A 21,351-nucleotide genomic window follows, 5' to 3' on the forward strand; every position below is an offset into this window, starting at 1 on the left:
GGTAAGGGCTCCTCCTGAAATGGCCACACTGCAAGTGCTTTACTTGCCGCATGGCCATTTCCTGCAGGAAAGAGAGACTTCCCTTTTATCCGCTGTGGTAAAAGGGGCCCTTAGTGAATGAAGACCAAACCTTGTCAAATTTCAGTAAATTTTGATGTTTCAACACTATCAAATGTGCCGTGCCATAGTTAAAAGTCAATTCTAGCGTACACTCCAGTTGCATCCAAGCCACAACCAGTGTTAGTTGAGACACTAGTTTTTCCTTACCCTAAGGCTGGGCGCTGGACTATTTAAGAGACAGGTCATAGATGATCGCGAGCAACAGAGCTATAAGATGCTTTATCTGTCTCCAAACTGACTCTAAGTATACTTCCACCAAATCTGATAGAAAGTACCCTTTTCCTCGCACCCTCTTCATCATCTCTCCTGTGTGTGTGTGTGGGGGAACAGTTTATGGGCTCCTTTAACTAAGTGGCGTTGAGCTTAGCACTCGCTATAATGGAAGTAGCAGCCCGGCGGTACTTCCCACCCCTACCGCGCCGTCATTTCTGGCGCTACAAAAATATATTTATTTTTGTAGCGCCGGACTATACCTGGTAGTAATCGGTCAGTGCCGTGCGCTGCCCGGTTACTACCGGGTTAGCGTGGGAGCCCTTACCGCCACCTCAGTTGGTAGCAGTAAGGGCTCCCCCCCCAGAAATGGCCGCACGGCAAGCGCTTTACTTGCCGCCCGGCCATTTCCCGCAGGAAAGCGAGACCGTCCCTTTTACCAGCTGTGGTAAAAGGGGGCCTCGGTGTGTGTGTAAAACCCGAGCTAGCGCCAGCCCCCTTTTGCCGCAGCTTGGTAAAAGGGGCCCTGTGTAACCTGTGTAGCATTTTTCTAAACACTTTTTACCACTGATAAGAGAAGCTATGGAAGAAATGTATACTGAGCACATGGGGGAGGGGAAGGGATGGAGTTAACAATTAAGAATTGCTATATTATTATTATTATTATTATTTATTACATTTGTACCCCACGCTTTCCCACACTTAGCAGGTTCAATGTGGCTTACATAGTAAATAGAATTACAAAGTTCTTGTAAGGAGAAATATTACAGACTATAGTAAACCTAGTAAATGCCTTAAGAATAGAGCTTAGACGAATATGCTTAGACGAAATGCCTTAATAATAGAGCTTAGACGAGATTGGGTGGCAAAGCCGGTGGCGGGAGACGGAGATGGTGCTGGGCAGACTTATACGGTCTGTGCCAGAGCCGGTGGTGGGAGGCGGGACTGGTGGTTTGGAGGCGGGGATAGTGCTGGGCAGACTTATACGGTCTGTGCCAGAGCCGGTGGTGGGAGGCGGGGCTGGTGGTTGGGAGGCGGGGATAGTGCTGGGCAGACTGATACGGTCTGTGCCAGAACCGGTGGTGGGAGGCGGGGCTGGTGGTTGGGAGGCGGGGATAGTGCTGGGCAGACTTATACGGTCTGTGCCAGAACCGGTGGTGGGAGGCGGGGCTGGTGGTTGGGAGGTGGGGATAGTGCTGGGCAGACTTATACGGTCTGTGCCAGAGCTGGTGGTGGGAGGCGGGGCTGGTGGTTGGGAGGCGGGGATAGTGCTGGGCAGACTTATACGGTCTGTGCCAGAACCGGTGGTGGGAGGCGGGGCTGGTGGTTGGGAGGTGGGGATAGTGCTGGGCAGACTTATACGGTCTGTGCCAGAGCTGGTGGTGGGAGGCGGGGCTGGTGGTTGGGAGGCGGGGATAGTGCTGGGCAGACTTATACGGTCTGTGCCCTGAAAAGGACAGGTACAAATCAAGGTAAGGTATATACAAAAAGTAGCACATATGAGTTTATCTTGTTGGGCAGACTGGATGGACCGTGCAGGTCTTTTTCTGCCGTCATCTACTATGTTACTATGAATTGAATACGGAAAGGTGCAACAAAGAAAGTGTAAGTAAAAGAAAAGGGAATGGGAACAAAGTCACTCCAACCAAGGTTAATTAGACCTCCCTTTTGGAAAAATATAGGGAGGTCTGATTAACTATATTTTTTATTGTTATATTACTTCATGTTCTACCATTATCGTGTTGCCCAAGACCCTTCTGTAATACCAAATGTCTACTTCATAATTATTCTCATTATCCATGATGTATTGTAAGCCAGGTGGGAAAATGTGGGATACAAATGCAATAAATAAATAATAAACCTTGGTATAAGTTCTTTTGATTAAAAGCAATGTTGAGAAGTGTCTTTTTCTTTAAAAACCCAAATTTTCCTTAAGTTTGGTTTTCAACAAGGGCTTGTTTTTACTTTCTTGTGTCTTATTTTACAAAGCTGTACCCAATTGTTTTTCATATGTTTGGATTTTTTTTTTTCTTTTTATAAATAGTATTTTAAGGCGTTTGCTCTTTTTCTATACTACTATACAACATCTACTACATTGCAAACTGATATTGTGCTTATTAGATGACTGTATTATTATTATTTTTTTTTTTTAACCAAGTATTTGTGTTTTATTTGTCGGGAGAGTTGGAGTTTTCAGTTTATTTGCCTTTTTTAGCTTTGATCTTCCTCTGGTAAAATTCCAACTCTTTTCCTTCCAAGACATAGCCGTCTGCACGTCCACACTGTCCAGGTCTGGAGGCTATGCAGGCAAGTAGCTTCCCCTGTTGGAACTGCTCCTCCAGGAGGGAGCTGATTTTGGCTGTCTTTTTTCTCTCGTCATATTTCTTCTGAATCTTCTTGGATCTCTTCTTATTCAGGATTTCTTCTTCTTCAGGAGTCAGCTTAGCTCCATTTTTGCGTCCAAGAGGCAAGGCATAGTGGGCCTCATACCACTGTCTGTAAGGGGTGCTGTCGATCTGAACAATGCAGTTCTTCACCAATGTCTTGGTTCTCACCAGCTCATTGTTTGACGCATTATAAACCACATCAATAATTCTGGTCTTACGGGTGCAACACTCAGAGCCCCAAGAGAAGTTCCCAGCATCCAACCGTAAAGCTCGATATTTCTTGTTGCCACCTCGAACTCTAACCGTGTGAATGCAGCGGGGACCAATCTTGGTGTTGGCAGCGGGCCTCCCCAGCTCATACTTCCTCTTCTTGTGGTAGGGCTTCCTTTTACCTCCGGTCTTTCGGCGCTTGTGCCAGTTATCCCGCGAGATACCCATCTTCCGGCGCTGGCTGCAAAAGAGGAAGCGCAGAGGCTCATGGGACCCTTTGGTAGGCCCCAAAGCTGCCAGATGACTGTATTATTAAAGTGGAAAGACTTCAGAATCTCGGTCTCAACTGAGTAAGCTGGTGGTAAAGGAAGGTGCTGTGAAGGGATGCGCAGTCCGGCTCCTTGAAGCTAAGAGCGAAGCGGGAGCTCGCCATCGGGCACGGACATGAGCAATAAATCCAGCACTATCCACAGCTAAGTACTTCTGTAATAAAGTATGTTTATAGTTTGGTAGAGGTTTTGGCTAATGAGGATTCTCGCCAGCGTGAACTAAGAATAAAAGTCACGCCGAGCATTGTGGTCAGCTGTGTGGCAAGTAGCATGATCAGCTGAGACCCAGATTCTGAAGTCTTTCCTCTTTAATAATACAGTCATCTAATAAGCACAATATCAGTTTGCAATGTAGTAGACTTTTTATAAATAGGAAATAAAATGTACCTGGGATTTGAGCAACAATGCAGTTAATGTTACTCAGTCAGCCCATGTTAAAAGTTGACAGAACTGAATTTTTATTTACTAAGGTCTTCTAATGAACAGAAAAAGTTAAAAAGTTCAATTTTGTCTTACTTTTACTGTTAACCCCGGTGATTAGTAAACTAGGTCTCGTATAAAATGGGACGTGTGCTAAAATAACATTACCTGCTGATCTCTCTGATTTGACATTACAGTTTACATAGCATGAGATAAGGTCTATTTATTCATTTAAAAAGTTTTCGATACCGCATTCCTGTACAAACACTCAACACAGCATGTACAATAATAAAACATACAACACACTCATAATGACGCTTAGTGAAGGAACAGCTCTCTAATACCCCAAGGAACAACTATCCTGCTTATAATCGAAATAGAAAAACGCCTATATTGTGACCCAAATCGGGAGATAGACGTTTATCTCACAAAAACGAATAAAGCGGTATAATTGAAAGCCGAATTTGGACGTTTTCAACTGCACTCCGTAGCGGATGCGGACAAAGTTGATGGGGGCGTGTCGAAGGCGTGGTGAAGGCAGAACTGGGGTGTGGTTATCGGCTAATCAGAGATGGGCGCCTTTCGCCGATAATGGAAAAAAAATATGCGTTTTTAGCAAGAATTTAGGGCACTTTTCCTGGACCCTGATTTTCCACGAATAAGGCCCCAAAAAGTGCCCTAAATGACCAGATGACCACTGGAGGGAATCGGGGATGACCTCCCCTGACTCCCCCAGTGGTCACAAACCCCCTCCCACCACAAAATATGTCGTTTTACAACTTTTTATTTTCACCCTCAAATGTCATACCCACCTCCCTGGCAGCAGTATGCAGGTCACTGGAGCAGTTATTACGGGGTGCAGTGGACTTCAGGAAGATGGACCCAGGCCCATCCCCCCCACCTGTTACACTTGTGCTGGTAAATGGGAGCCCTCCAAACATCCCCCCAAACCCACTGTACCCACATGTAGGTGCCCCCCTTCACCCCTTAGGGCTATAGTAATGGTGTAGACTTGTGGGCAGTGGGTTTTGAGGGGGATTTGGGGGGCTCAACACCCAAGGGAAGGGTGCTATGCACCTGGGAGCTCTTTTACCTTTTTTTTTTTTTTGTACAAGTGCCCCCTAGGGTGCCCGGTTGGTGTCCTGGCATGTGAGGGGGACCAGTGCACTACGAATCCTGGCCCCTCCCACGAATAAATGTCTTGGAGTTATTCGTTTTTGAGCTGGGCGCTTTCATTTTCCATTATTGCTGAAAAACAAAAACGCCCAGCTCACAAATTGTCGAATAAAATATGGACGTCTATTTTTTTTTCGAAAATACGGTTCGGTCCGCCCCTTCATGGACCCGTTCTTGGAGATAAACGCCCATAGAGATAGACGTTTTCGTTCGATTATGCCCCTCCACATATCCCACCACTTTAGCAAAATCAATTTACAAAGACCAAGGGATCTTTAAATTTGGCCAATTCTGTAGCTATATTCCCATGAGCAGTTGAATAAGCTACCACATTACAAATATCACTAGAGCTCAGCATTCATCAACTAACATTATCTTGCTAGTCCACAACCCTCTCAAGTTCTCTGGGATTCTTCTCATTAATATGCTAATGAACCAATCCAGATGTTTTAATGGCACTTAAGAGCAGATATGAAGTGACATTAATAGGCCTTGAGACATTTCTGTATTCACTGTGACTCTGAGAATGGATTCTACATTTTGTATGAGAACCAGACCTAATCATACTCTGGAAAATGAATATTTAATAAAATAAGGCAAAACATCAAACTAGAAAAGACCTGTCAGTGTTGGCTGCAATAACACTCCCAAGGCTCCTTAATCTGGTGGCTGCCATGCGCTCATGCCAACACTTGAATGGGCCCTGCCGGCACTGCCTCACGGCAGCCACTAGTGGGACTTTGTAAACAGGAGGGCAAGTTAATTATCAGTGGAGGCCATAATCCACTCTGTCACAGTTGTGGTAGAAAGTGTGAGTCATCCAATACCCACCAAACACCTACTGTACCCACATATAGGTGACACCTGCAGCCATAAGGGCTATTGTAGTGGTGTACAGTTGGGTACAGTAGATTTTGGTGGGTTTTGGAGGGCTCACCATACAATATAAGGGGGAAATGGTGAAATGTGTACCTGGGAGGAGTAGCCTAGTGGTTAGTGCAGTGGACTTTGATCCTGGAGAACTGAGTTCAATTCCCACTGCAGCTCCTTGTGACTCTGGGCAAGTCACTTAACCCTCCATTGCCCCTGGTACAAAATAAGTACCTGAATATATGTAAATCACTTTGAATGTAGTTGCAAAAACCTCAGAAAAGCAGTATATCAAGTCCCATTTCCCTTTCCCCCTTTCCCTTATGTTATGAAGTATCGGGCAATCAAGCCATTGTGACATCACTGATGAGGTTGACTCTTATTGGTGGAATGAGTGGAGGAGTAGCCTAGTGGTTAGTGCAGTGGACTTTGATCCTGGGGAACTGAGTTAAATTCCCACTGCAGGTCCTTGTGACTCTGGGCAAGTCACTTAACCCTCCATTGCCCCTGGTCCAAATAAGTACCTGAATATATGTAAATCACTTTGAATGTAGTTGCAAAAACCTCAGAAAGGCGGTATATCAAGTCTCATTTCCCTTTCCCTTTATGGGAGGTCCACTGCAGTGCCCCTAGGGTGCTCCACTGCTCTGTTGGGATGTCCCCCCACCCCCCATACATCCCATTGGCTTATTTTTGTGCATTATACCCTTGGATGTTTTTTTTCCCCTGAAAATGGTCAGAAAAGAAAAACACTATGCACAAAACATCTAGCAAATGGACATTTTCAAAACAAAAAGATAGACGTTTTTCTGGTTTGAAAATGGCCATGTTTGCCTCTTGATGTTTGGATGTTTTCAGCAAAACATCCAAAATAGGATTTAGGCATCATATTGAAAATGCGCCTCCACATCAAGTGACTTAAAGAAGATAAAGAGGGGCATAATCGAATGGGGCACCCAAGCTTTCCTCAGGGCGTCCTCGCAGGACGTCCCTGCGAAGGGGTGGGGAAACCTGTATTATCGAAACAAGATGGACTGCCATCTTTCGTTTCGATAATACGGTTGGGGACGCCCAAATCTCAACATTTAGGTCGACCTTAGAGATGGTTGACCTCAATGTTGAGATGGTCGACCTTAGAGACGGTCGTCCCCGGTTTTCGGCCATAATGGAAATCGAGGATGCCCATCTCAAAAACAACCAAATCCAACTCATTTGGTCATGGGAGGAGCCAGCATTCGTAGTGCACTGGTCTCCCTGACATGCCAGGACAGCAACCGGGCACTCTAGGAGGCACTGCAGTGGACTAACTGATGCACTAACTTAACGGAAAAAGCCCTTCCCTTACCGATCCCATAGCGATTCGGAAAGGAACGGACATGCATGAAGGAAATCGCATGCAAATGAGCTGCTCACTGTTAGCTCATTTGCACACGATTTCCTTCCTAAGGAGGGGAAGCCAGTGCAGAGCAGCCAAGCATTATGCATGACTGCTCTGCGCATGCCAAAGACAGCTTCATACATGCAGACAAGCTGCGTGTATAATATCCGTCTACAACGTTAAATAAATTGCCATCTACAACCTTAGAAAAATACAAGTCCAGGTGAAAACGTCCAAGTGCTTGTCAGGAATGTCTTTTTTTTTTTTTTTTTAGAGTATAGGTGAAGGATGTCCTTCGCTATGCCTCCGTCATTGCAACAGCAGTTGAGGATGTCCAAAATGTGGATGTTTCTTTGAGAAGAACATCCATGCCTTTGCTATGCCTCCAACACCCCCTTTATTTATTTGGATTTTGGATCACAAGTAGCAGCAGTGGGATTTGAACTGGTCACTTCTGGATTGCAAGACCAGTGCTCTAACCACTAGGCCACTCCTCCACTCCACTTCACGCCCTTGAAATTTGGCCGTCCCTGTGTGTTTGTGTGTGTGTGTGTGGGGGGGGGGGGGCAGTTCAGGACGTACAAAATGTTTGAAAGAAGGACATCCATGGTCCATTGGTGTACAGCTTAACAAGAGCCATTACAGAATAGCATTGAGTGCCAAATTTGTGTGCCAAGACTTACACCTGCTAAAACCAGGTGTGATTCACATCCCCGGTATTGTAGAACACTGTGGACAAATTTTAGGAATGCTCCTGACCTGCCCACGCACCTCCCATGGCACCTGCCCCTTTTGGGTTGCCCACTCTGTGATTTTGGTGCACATTGTCATAGAATAGTGCATAACAAAATGTGCACCCAATTATTGGGGCATATCTTGGATCGGTGCCCACCTAGCGCTTGATTTTGGGCACCCATATATAGAATCTGGGGGCATACAAGCACCTTTTTTGGACATTGCACATAGACACCTTGTTAAGAAATTAACCCTCACATGTTTAAAGTTGTATGAGAATTACACTGCTAAATATTGATCTCAGCTTGAAACAATTTTATGAGATGAAATTTTGCTCCCCTATATTCAGCCTGTGATAATCAGCACCGGATATCAATGTCAGGCCCCAAACATCTGTGAACTGAACTCTGTACTGAGCACTGCACAAAGTAAAGTTCATCCGCAGCCAGGGCCTTCGAAGGGGGGGGGGGGCATGGAGGGCAAAATTCCCTGGGCCCGACCTCCAAGGGGGGGGGGAGGCCAGGCCCAGCAACCTTCTTCCTGCCTGCCTGCTCGGAAGTCTGTTGTCTCCTGCTCATGCTAGCTGCCCAGGACCCGGATGATTGCATTAGCGCGATATCGCATTAATGCAATCATTCAGGTCCTGACTCCTGGCACAGACAGGAGCAGGAGAGGACAGACTGTAGGAGCAGGCAGGCAGGAAGAGGCTTGCCAGCACTGGGCCTGGCCCCCCACCCCCCCTCTTGGAGGCAGAGACAGAATGGTAAGGGTGCGGGTGGGCACGATAGCATGAGTGGGGGGAGGGCAGTGCATGTTGGTCCAGTTCTGCTCCAGGCCTGGCGGTGTCTCTTGGTGGCCCTGTCCGCAGCTCCGTGGCTTTCACAAAGACTGTGCAACCAGTTGCACAGAGAAGGGGCCCTGGACTATTCCTGGCTCGCAGGTATTCTACTGGAGCCTAGAAGAGAAGCCGATTCTTCACATCAACTGGAGTCTGGGGCCTACAGATCGCAAGGGTGAGATTCAGGACTTTCCTTCTTATGGCTCAGGTTTTAGTTAGCAATGGTTTTTGGCTGTAACTGATTGGTTGTCCCAAGACTTGTGGTTAGTAGCCTAATTCTGCTGCTGTTGGTACTCTTTTCTCAGAAGAATATAGTAGTATAATTACTCGTATATATATTTTCATATATCTATTGGTGTAATAATCAGTATATTTTGGTAGCATACAGAGTTTTGTAACTTTTATATCTATAATAAATAATATATTTCCATTTTGGCCTTATTCCTTTCATTGGTGTACAGCTTAACAAGAGCCTAAGAGTCAATTGGGTACTCTCATATCCTTATCAAACGAGTCCAAAATAATTGCTATTTAGTGATAAGCTGATATAGAAGTACCTACAGAACCACCTTAACTATATTCCATTTTGCCTCCTCTCACGAACCTTTCACTTTTTATTACACGCAACAGGCAACCTTTTACAGGTGCTTCCCCGAAATATAGCCATAATTAGTAATAGCTGACAGTTCATCTTTCCCTTTCCTTAATTATATGGTTGCAGCATTTCCCTAGATAAGTAGGAGGTAAATTTAATATTCATACAGTCTTCTTAAGTTAGAATACTCCTTTCATTCTGAGAGTTTTTCCATGTATTATCATGCAATTAATAGAAAGTAATGAGTCCTTTTCAAAAAATGCACTTTCAAGTTGTTCAGATGTACGAAAATGGCTTAGAATGTTCTCCTAGGTGTGTTGGGGACGGTGTGTGTGTGTGTGTGTGAAGAGAGACAAGCATACAAAAACATCACAGTTTTCTGATAATGACATGCTTGGTTTTCTTTTACATATAAAGTCATACAAATTTAAGGCTAGATTCTATAAATGGCACGGACAAAAAAAAATCAACAATACTCAAACAGGAATCTAATACATAAAACCTTCCCCAATATTTGTGATTTGTTTTGATAATTTGCTGTGTTTTCCTATTAGAATAATGATCTTTTGAAATAAAGAAATAGATTTATATTACTATACTTGAAGGGTATGATTAATGAAAGAACTATCCTATAGATTGTTTCTGACGGACAGAACAAATGCCACGCCATAAATTCCGGGAGCCCTGGCATTCACTGTTCTTGAATCAGGCAATTTTTTATTATGATTTATTTACTGCCTTTTTGAAGGAATTCACTCAACGCTATGAACACTTAAAAATGTTCTGGCAGGTTATGCTTTCTGCCGATAGTCTACTATTTAGGGGGTCCTTTACTAAGCGGTGGTAAGCCCAATGCGGGCTTACCGCTCGCTAATCCGGAACTACCCACAATGTGCGCCATTTCTGGCGCTACAAAAATATTTTTTATTTTTGTAGCGCTGGTGTTTACCCAGCAGTAATCGGGCAGTGCTGTCCAGTTACTGCAGGAGCCCTTACCGCCACCTCAAAGGGTGGCAATAAGTACTCCCTACCAAAATGGCCACGCAGCAAGTAGTTCACTTACCGCAAGGCCATGCCTTAGATAAAAAACAGGCCCCCTTTTACTGCAGCTTACTTAGTAAAAGGGGCCCTTAATCCTGTGATTTTGTAAATGGGATTTTTCAGAGACAAATTTCACACATAAGAGTAACATGTTAAATAGGATTACATTCTCTTCACTTAAGTAACACCCCCTCCTTGCATGATGTAGCTCATACCAAGTTTGGAATCATAGGTGGGGGAAGCTTTGAATGTGAGCTATTGTTAAGTTGGGTTATTTTACCGCAGGGTCTCTGCATAAAATGGACCCCGAGCTAAAATAACCTGACTTGTGGTAAAACAACTCAACTTAAAAGTAGCCCACATTGATTTTTTTTCCCCCCATAATACTTACTCGGAAAAATTCTTTGGTGGAGCCTGAATCCAGGGTTCCATATGCTATTTCAGTTTGCTTGGCAAGGTCCTCAGCACTCTCTATTGGAGAAACCATCCTTTCCACGGTGAGGAACGCAGCAAGATTGGCAGTATAGGAAGAGATTATGATTAAAGTGAAGAACCACCAGACGCCGCCAACGATACGCCCAGAGAGAGATCTGCCATAAGAGAAAAGGGTCAGAGTAAGTGTTCCTCTCTTGTGACGGAGTAGCTTTCTTCTGAAATCCAGATACTGATGCACAAAATAAACAGAAGACACAGAAAAGGAAGAAAAAAAAAAATTAGGCCAGCCCAGTAAATCAGTGAAGGACCTTGGTTTGTTTTCTGGTTCAGGTCTTTTGCTTCCCAGGCTGAAAGGAACTATGAATGCTACGGAAAGCAGTCATAACTCCTGGGGGTGGAGGTGACACCCAATCATTGTGAAGTGGAGATGAGATACCTGATATATGGACAGAGCTGGTGTTTGACATGCTGGGACTCGGAACAGAAATTTGGAAGAGGGACTCAAAGCCTGCCAGCAGGATGCCCCTTCTTTAGCTTTGGGCAGGCTTTTGGGACCCCCTGAAATATGGGCGCCCAGGGCAATTGTCTTGTTTCCACACCTCAACACCAGCCCTGTACACGGATCCCAGACGAGGGCTGCTGTTGTGACTAGGCTGTGAGCTGGGAGGAAATATAAAACAGGATCTCAGCTTTGGTTTCATTGTGCTGGATCAAAAATAATTTTACAATATTTAAACTTGTATCATTTGGACAAACATTAGACTGTCAGATAGTAAAACGAATTGGGCTTTAGGTCTGTTTGAATACTCAAAACTTCAGACAACTGCGATTTCAATAGCATATTAGTATCTCTGTGCTTTATTATGAAAGTTCAAATTATTAGATAATTGTTACTTGGATAATGATTTGAAATTAAATAAAGACTATTTCATGGCACACCTGAAAGTGCAGCACAGTCTCTACAAACACAACCAAACGTTTCTGACTTATTTGTTGCAAAGTCCATGATTAGATTTTAGAATACAAAATTATATATGCAAAAATCAAAATTATCGCCCTGAAATTAGCATACTCTGCAAGTGAAAATTGCGAGACTTTCTTATAATTTGTGTCATCTTCCTTATAATTTGCGGAAGTAGCATGACAGTGGTTCCCAAACCTTTTCAGTTCACGGCACCCTTCGTGTCCGAGCATGTTTTCGTGGCACCCACCTCCCCGGCCACACCGATCTTCACCCCACCGACCACACAGGTCCCTGCTCCACTCCCCCAGCCACACGGGTCTCCATCTTTTTCTCTGCACAAATATAACAATGCTAGAGTGTCCCTATAAGCAGCCCCTCCAAATGACACATTGATTACAATCAGGGGTGTGCTGGTAAATTTTTAACAACAGGCTCTTTCTCTGGACGTAGCCAGCTCTGCAGTTGGAAGGGCCGGGGGTGGCCGGGGGGGGGGGGGGGGGGAGCAACACTTGCCTCTCTCTCCTCCCTCCCTTCGTGTGGACACGCTAGTCATACCTTTGCTGGCAGCCAATAAATGGACTGCCACCACTCCCAAAGTCTTGCTCTGAGCAGCATGCTGGAACTTCTCTCACATGCTCGAGAAGTCCCAGCCTGCTGCCCAGAGCTGGAAACATGGAGCGGGGAGCAGCAGTAGTCTATTTACTTGGCTTGCAGGGCTCAGCATCCCCACCAGCAAAGTAAAAGATAATTCAGCAGGGGGCCCAAGCCCACATTTTGGGAGCCAGTTGTTAAAGTAGCCATGGAGGGCCCTACTTTAACAACCGGCTCCCCAAATTCTTAAAAACTTAACAACTGGCTCTTGCGAGCCTGTGAGAGCCTGCTCCAGCACACCACTGATTACAATTTATAACAAATGACTACTCTACCTAAGAAAAGTAATTCCATTATTTTCCTTCCTCTTTGTACACCTGCATGCTGCACAAGCCAGCAGGTTTAAAAGTGAGATTAAATTAAAAAAATGCTACCAAAAATAATGAATGACAACTCAGATGCAGCAGCTCATAGGTTTGCATTTTTTTTTTGAATGGGAAGGTAAACAGAGACTGACCTATTAACTTCAACTTTTTGACTTCTTCCGGTCTCCTGTTTTCATTAGGCACATATTGAGGTGTTTTTTCAAAGCAAGAATAAGCCTCCTTGGCAGTCACCTCTGCAAGTTCTGTACACCTCCTGCTCCCTGTCCCCAGTGGGCACTCTGCTGGTCCTCTGCCCCTGCTGACTTCAACTTCCAGTTCTGGGGGGGCAGAGGACCGGCAGAACTGACAGTATATATGTACGTCTAGCTCCATCTCTACCTGTTTTCGAATCTATGCTGAAACCCACCTTTTCACCTCTGTGTTTGGCTCCCATCCACTACTCAATTGCCCTCCCCTTGTTCCTTCTCACCCAATACTTCCTTCGCCCTTAATTGTCTTGCTGTCTGTATTTTTAGATTGTAAGCTCTATTGAGCAGGGACGGTCTCTCTGTGTCAGGTGTTCAGCGCTGCTTGCGCTATACAAACGTTAATAATAATAATAATATATGCTTGAAGGCTGCTGCAGCCCTGCGCTTGATTTTTTTTGTATTTCATTTTCTGCCGCTGCTGTCTTCAGTAGCGGTTCGGGTGGGAGGGAGGTCGGGATTTGCAGCGGCAGCCCAGTGAGTGCGCTGCAGTGCAGCAGGGTGTCACAGCACACAGTCTGGGAAACGCTGGACTAGGAAAAAGGAGTTCCGTCCATTTGAGTCAAAAAAGGGACTTATTTACCTCCTACTGAAAGGAAATTAGGCACCAAAACCTGGGGTCTCTCTATGTAAGTGGAAAGAATTGAAGTTTGTACAGTGACTACTTCATCTTGCAATGCATAGAAGCCCCCAAATTCTATATATGGTGCTTACAACTGCGTGCGCAAATTTGGGTGCATGCCCAATTTATATGTGCAATTCAATTGAATAATGAGCCAATTACTCCCGGATTCCATATAGTGTACTTAGATTTAGGCGCCAAAATTGGCACAGATTCCATAACACCACTCATAGCTTAAATGGCTTAACAAGCTAATGAGCGTTGATAACAGCACTTAACAAGCAATAATGAGCACTAATTGGCACTGATTAGAATTTAGGCGCACAACTCGTTAAGCGTATTCTGTAAAGATGTACTCCGAACTTCTAATGCGTGGAGGCGTAAAGGGGTGTGGTTATGGGCAGGGAAATGGGCATTCCAAAATTTAGGCGCCTAGTTATAGAATATGGCCCAGTGTGCCTAAATCTATGCGCTGAGATTTACACCAGGTTTTCGTTGGCGTTAATGGATACACACAGATATTGGCGCTGAAATGTCAACTAATCTATAATTGGCGCCTAAATCTAGGTGCTGATTATAGAATACACTTTTAGTCAGCACTGATTTCAGCGCCAAATTTTTAGGCGCCATATATAGAAGCTCCTCCTCAACACCAATAATTGGGTGCTAACAACCAATTGATGCTAAGTGGCAACAATTTGAATTTACACCCAATTTCAGCTGTGAAAACTCTGTGCCAATCCCAGCGCTAAGTGCTATTCTACAAATGGCGGTCGCTCATTTTTTTTTGGGCGCTTTACGCCACTTTTTAAAAATGTTTTTCCCTTTTGAAAATGAGCCCCTATGTAACTTTGTAAGTCCATGTGCTTTGAAAATGACACCAAAATCATCTGTAAATCAAAGAAACATAATCATAAACAATGCATACTGAGCAACCGGAGCCTCCGCAGTCAGATCCATTATATTTGTAGTTTGCACAGAAAAAAATATGATTACTATTATATATTGCATTTTGTAGCTAAGTCTTGCACTGATGAAGCGAATGAATTGCTCTGGACATAATTTCCTTACCATCAAATTATTAAAGATACTAGACTTTGAGCCCGTAAAAACGGGCTATTATAGGAAGGGGGGGTTGAAAGGCCCGCCCCCACCGCCGAGTTCGCCGCTGCCCCTCCCCCTCCGAGTTCGCGCCCCCCCACCGAGCCGTCACCACCCACCTTCCACCCGGCCGGGCCCTCGCTCCGCTATTGAAACAGCGAGGGTCCGGGAACGCAGCACTGAGCTCTGCTGAGCTGCCGACGTCGGCCTTCGTTCTTCTTCTCTGCCTGTCCCGCCCTCGTGTGACGTAACGTCGTCGAGGGCGGGACAGAGGCAGAGAAGAAGAAGGAAGGGCGACGTCAATAGCGGAGCGAGGGCCCGACCGGGTAGAAGGTGGGTGGCGGCGGCGACTCGGGTGGGGGGAGCATTAGACGGCGGTGTCTCTCCCTCAGCATTAATGCGCAGTACAGACCCTCTGTGTTCCGCCCCCCGTCATCACGTATTGACGTGGGGGCAGGGCAGAGAAGGTCTCTACTGCGCATTTGCGAGTGAGTACGGTCACTCGCCGTTTATATGTTTGATGGTTTATTGTGCTAGATACACAGCCTGCACAGTTACCATGCAGTTAAGAGTTAAGCCATGACTGAGACCGTGGGTGACATAATTAATTCACACCCCCCCCTTTTCCACTAAATGTCACAAGATGAAATTGAGTGACATTTACAGAAGGGGGTGTGAATAAATGAACTCACTTACACCTACCGAAGTGCTATTATAATTTAGCCTATTGTTAACCCCCTAAATGTTTTTATGATTTAACTTGCTGCGGTGGGGATGGTAGAAGCAGTCAAGCAAGAAACTATAACCACAAAGGAGACGGTGGCAGGAGAATCACAAGCTGGAATTTAAGGATAAAATGAAGGGGGCATTTGAGGGCTGTGCATCAGAACTGTGCAAACAACAGTACCATCTTATAAAGCTGGTGAAAACATTGCAACTTACTGCTGAAGAAACTCAAATGGAGGGTCCCAAAAAACAGCAAGGCAAAAGATCTGCAACCTTTTTAGTGGGACTGTTTGCTATATATAATATGGTTTTGTGATTTCGTGTTTTATGATTTCATGTTTTAATTAATATTTTTTTTTATCATTTCAATATATTGTTCGCTATATACAATATGGCTTTATGATTTTATGTTTTATGATCTCATGTTTCATAACCTTATGTTCTATAATCATATGTATGTGATGATGAGAGTTACCATATACATATGTGATCTATAAATGGGTATAGCGACATGGTGATTGGTTCTCTTGATTATAGATGTTTTTTTTAATTATGATTCCTATGAATTATGAAGATGATCTATGTTTATACATTTTATTTATTTGATGTATGACATATTATGTTTTTATATTTTTAATATGATTTTGTATTTATGATTTTATGTGTTTGTCTATTTTTAGCCCCTGAAGCAGCCCTTTTGGGCGAAACGGTCTGTGTCGGGCTTTATTTTGGTATCATTAATAAAATCTTTGGATGTTATATTGATCTGCTGTTTTGTTTTCCACACGCAAATGGAGGGTACACTGTTTACTGGCTTAGGATCATGGCACCATATATAGAATCTTCTCCTTAGTGCCTAACTGCAAATATTCAGTGGGAGATAAGTTATCTCACGCTGAATATCTGCGATTAGCAGCTAGCTGCTAACTGGCTTTATCGTGCGACATAGCCGGTTAGGTACATATATTCAGCACTAAGCCAGGTATGTGGCAGCCTACCAAGGACCACCACTGCATTCAGGGGGAACTTTAACCACTGGAGGATGAAAGGGGCAAACTTTCCTAATCCCTTGAATGGAGCACTGCACAGCATGAGCACCTTTCTGAAACCTAGATGTCCCAGGTAGCAGATGTAAATCTAGATGTCAATCTTGTTGGACATAGACATGCTTTTCCCCTTCTGAAATGTGGAATACACATTTTTTGGCCTGTCCTAATGCCTCCATTGCCCCTGGTACAAAATAAGTACCTGAATATATGTAAACCGCTTTGAATGTAGTTGCAAAAACCTCAGAAAGGCGGGTATATCAAGTCTCATTTCCCTTTCCCACCCAAAACAAGTCCAGACCATGCCTGCTTTTCAGTTTTAGACATGCATATCCCAGCTTTTTAAAATTGGGATTAGATGTTTATTTATTTATTTTACACATTAATAGACACTTAAATCAAAGTGGTTTTCAAAAAACAAACAAACAAACAAACAAACAAACAAACAAACAAACAAAAACAGAAAGCAAAATATATACAGCACCAAAAATAAAATCAATAAAATACATGGAAAGCAAATACTACCATTGATGTCTCATGTCCAAGAAATGCATCAGAACTGCACCACTGTAAAAGTCATCTTTACATAAATGCTTACACAATGAAAGAAGTCTTTAATAACCACTTAAACTGCTTGAAATAGCAACATAAAGTCGGTCTTAAAAAAGACCGTTGTGTCAAACTGTAAGGCACTGGAGTAAGCACTGATGCAATGTTGCTATTTCAAGCCTTCTGTTTTTCAACCTAAATGTAAAATTAGACCATCAGTCTTTCCTTAAGACATAAGACTCCTGATGCAGGCCCCCAGGCCGAAACACAACGTTGTGTCGAGTCATTTCTAAGGAAACATTAATAAACTGTGTTGATTTCATTACTAATTATTTGTTTGGTCCCAGTTCTTTGGACAAGCCTGGTTTACTTTTCCCCACTTCTTTTATCTCTGAAACTAGGGAGAAACAATCCCTAGTTACTCCTGCCCCTCAGGTGCCATTTTTAAGATGAGGCCAGCTGGCCCCCAAGCTGGTGACATTTTTAAATGGGATCTAGCAGGGAAGGAGTGACTAGGGACTGTTTGTTCCCCATTTGGATGGTGGAAACCCCATGGATGAGATAAGTGGTGTCCAGGAAGGTTGAGGGGACATACCTGAAAGGCCCGGGGATTTCAATTATTAATTCGTTTATCAAACACTAATACTGAGAGAGTGGTATCATAGGTAAGGAAGCCAGTGATGCAGATAAAAACACCCAGATTTGGCCACTGTAGACAAACTGAACATGTAGAGGGGGATGCATGGACATCATAATAGCTGGGACAGTACATATAGTTGATTGGATTTATAAAATCTGTAATTTGACAAATGAGCAAAGGGCAGGAGTATGGCAGAAAGCAAATGATCCTATATAATAAAACTCACCCTCAACGTTCTGAGGACACTGACGTCACTGTCAGTTCCTCCGGGCACTTCCTTCCGGTTCGAAGGGTTCGTGGTGGTGAAGCCACCGAAATCACTGTGTTGGGGCCCCGCCCTCACGTCAAACGTGATGACGTCGAGGGCGGAGCTATGGCGTCAGTGGCTTCACAACCAACGACTCAGCACATTGAAGGTGGCGTTGGCGTGCGTTGACGAGGTCCGCAACAATGGCGGTCAGTGCCTTCACAACGCCGAAGGGGTGAGCAGGGAGGGGGGGGGGGGTTCACGAGAAAAACCTTGCTAGCGCCCGTTTCATTTGCGCCTGAAACGGGCATGTTTTACTAGTAAAAAATAAAATAAAAATAAAGCAAAGCAGAAGCTGAAAATGATTTGTATAAACTACGGGAGGCATGAAAACGCTGCTGCATGTGGGTTTTGGAGTCATCAGATCTTTATTCCACCAAGTACTTCAGCTATGTCATATACACCAAGGGCAAGCAGATAACCATAAAGATTTGCAGCAAGAACATGGTAGACCTCATATGCAAAATCCTACGCGTTTTATTGTCTCAGCAAGGTGTATATAGTTTTCCTTTTCTTAGTAGGAATGTACACATGGGGGCCCTTTTACTAAACCGCGCAGGCGCCTACGTGCACCCAACGCATGTCAGATTGGAATTACCTCCTGGCTACTGTGTTGCCCGGGGTGGTAATTTCATTTTTTACGTGCGTCCACTGCGCGCGCCAGAAAAATAATATTTATTTTATGGCGCGGCGCTGAGCGGTAAAAGACATTCTACATGCACAGAACATTACCGTCCGGTTAACGTGCGAGACCTTACCGCTAAGTCAGTGGGTAGCGGTCTCAGACCCAAAATGGACGCGCGCCAATTTTTATTTTGCCGCAGGGTCATTTTTGGCCAAAATTTTAAAAAGGCATTTTTTTTAACAGGTGTTCTGAAAAATGGATCTGCACGCATCCAAAACATGCGCTTTTACTAGCGCAGGCCATTTTTCAGTGCACCATAGTAAAAGGACCCCCATGATGTTCATAACAATTCAAGTCCGAGAAAGCGAACATTTAGCAAACATATTTGCTCAGCGATGAAGATCAGCATTTGGTAAAATGTTTAACCAAAACAAAACAAAATGACAACCCCCCCCCCCCCCCCCCCTCCCGTTAAAGGGTTGAGTGGCCTTTTTACAGAGTGTCAGTAAGCTCAATGCGGGCTTACCGCATGCTAAATCAGAACTATTACCAGCCCAATGTAGCCACCGGCGGTAGTTCTGGCTTAAGTGTGCAAAATGTTTTTTTTTTCTAGCATGGCACTAACCTAGCAGTAATTGGACGTTGCCATGCGCCATCTGGTTACCGCTGGAGCCCTTACTGCCACCTGAATGGGTGGCGGTAAGTGTTCCCCACCGCATTGCCATGCGGTAAGAGTGATCTTGCTGCATGGCTATTTTTTTATACTGAGGTATAAAGGGTCCTGGCGCATGGGAACAATGGCCCCTGCCGCTACAGCAGGGCCATTTTCCCCGCAGCTTAGTAAAAGGACCCCTGAGTGAAATGAGATTAAGTGATGGAAACAAACCTTGGAGAAATATCGCATCCTTGCTGCATGAAGGCACCCAGGGAAAACCAAAGGCTATTAAATATCCCAAACTCATTCGGAGGGTCAGGAGGGTTCTGAGGGTCACGGGCTTCCTCGCCGTCCTCCATGTGCCATTCATAAGGGCTGAACCTGCTGACCAAGAAAAGGACGACGCTGACTCCAATGTAAGCGAAGACGATGCACATCCAGATCTCGTAGGCCAAAGGATCCAAGAAGGAGAACACGCCAGGTTTCGATTTCTGAGGCTTCTTGATCATGATGGATATTCCCAGGCTCATGAAAGGTTTAGAAAAATCAATCACTTCTTCTCGTACCAGTGTGATGGTGAGAGGGGCGACGGCTATATCTGCTCTCTGAAATCAAAGAAAATCTTGACGTTAGCCAAAACCTCATTCTCACTCTTCTCAGCTGAAATCAACAAGTGGAACACCTGCTGCATATCACGGTTAATGTATAAGGCAATATAAAACAGTGAAAAATGTATTTGGTTGCAGCAATAAAAAAAAAGGATGATAAAAATGCATATCAAGGAACCAGTTTCTGAAAGGATGCCTCTTTACAACTGAGAAGTGAAGAATTTACATATGAATAGCTCCATCCTGAAAGGAACATACTGTTTTACTCCATCTGATTGTTGCATAATTCCAAGAGAAGGTGATAACACTCAGCGTTCCCACATAAGTTACACTAATTGGGTTTCTACAGTTACGTGTGCTTTGCAAGCATAAGTGCACAGAATGGCTGTGCTTACTATGTACTACTGTACCATGTAGTAAGTACTTTAGCGTGTAACTGGAAGAGGGGCATTCACAAGAGCAGAGCATGGGAGGGGTATCGGCGTGTCTCCAATTTACACGTGTAACATAGAAAACTATCAGTTAAGTGCATAACATGAAACACTTAGACACTACTACTACTACTACTTAACATTTCTAGAGCGCTACTAGGGTTACGCAGCGCTGTACAATTTAACAAAGAGAGACAGTCCCTGCTCAAAGAGCTTACAATCTAATAGACAAGTGAACGGTCGGTCCGATAGGGGCAGTCAAATTGGGGCAGTCTGGATTCACTGAACGGTAAGGGTTAGGTACCGAACGCAGCATTGAAGAGGTGGGCTTTAAGCAAAGACTCCAAACGCAAAAGACACGTCCATTTATGCTTGTCATTGACCTGGCGTAAATGATCGCACTTAACTTTAGGCCCGCCAATATCACAGATGCTGTTACAGAGTTGGCGTTCAGCATGTGGCATTGGGGCGCCTAACTGTAGTGTAAAATAAATTCATAAGTAAATAATTGTTTCTCTGGTACAAATATTTCAAGGAGGAGAAGGAGGTGCAAAGGAAGCTACAGGCAGTCCAAATGTTCCACCAGTTCACTCAAGAAGCTTGAGAAGTGATCTTGTTTGGATCTGATATATTTTTTTATTCCAGAACTGTGCATTTCTGTGAAGATTGGACTGTTAAAACTGACAGACTGTTTTGCTGTTATCTTTCTGCTTTCTGTACTGTTTTGAATTTTATTCTCTGGTTTGTATAAAGCTCAGCGTATGGAGTATTTTTGTGAAGAGACCGAGTAACTGATGCCCTAGAGCCTGATACTGGAAACTAGTAGGTTTTTAAATCACTGCAGCTTCTGAAAGTGGACCTTATCCTTTATAGGTGGTGCTCTGAGAAAGGGGGAGAGACTGTTGCATAGATAAATAAATTGGGGAAATGAGCATCAATCCTGGAGAAACTGGCCCTGATCTTCGAAGCATCTCCATGTGTAAATAGCAGCTTTTACATGTGCACATTTGTATACACGTGCAAAAACCATTTTAGAAAGAGGGCTATGTACAAGTGGTAATGCTCAGCACCTCTATATTTTCAGAAAGAATGGAATAGGCAGGGAGAGGTG

The 21,351-nt window shown here is 44.2% G+C and overlaps 1 protein-coding gene and 1 pseudogene across 2 annotated transcripts in view; both read right to left on the reverse strand.

The window, feature by feature from the left end:
* The window catches only part of GRIA3 (glutamate ionotropic receptor AMPA type subunit 3), a 429,528-nt gene that overhangs the window by 53,007 nt on the left and 355,170 nt on the right, over positions 1-21,351 (reverse strand). For both annotated transcript variants that reach the window (XM_030209320.1, XM_030209321.1), the window contains exons 11-12: positions 19,433-19,806; positions 10,701-10,899 (exon numbers count right to left, since the gene is read on the reverse strand). In XM_030209320.1, coding sequence (XP_030065180.1) covers positions 10,701-10,899; positions 19,433-19,806 — 573 coding nt within the window. The remainder of the gene's footprint in view (positions 1-10,700; positions 10,900-19,432; positions 19,807-21,351) is intronic.
* On the reverse strand, positions 2,483-3,179 carry LOC115474036 (annotated as a pseudogene).

The sequence above is a fragment of the Microcaecilia unicolor genome, chromosome 7 (genome assembly GCF_901765095.1).
Source record: "Microcaecilia unicolor chromosome 7, aMicUni1.1, whole genome shotgun sequence".
Lineage (NCBI taxonomy): Eukaryota > Metazoa > Chordata > Amphibia > Gymnophiona > Siphonopidae > Microcaecilia > Microcaecilia unicolor.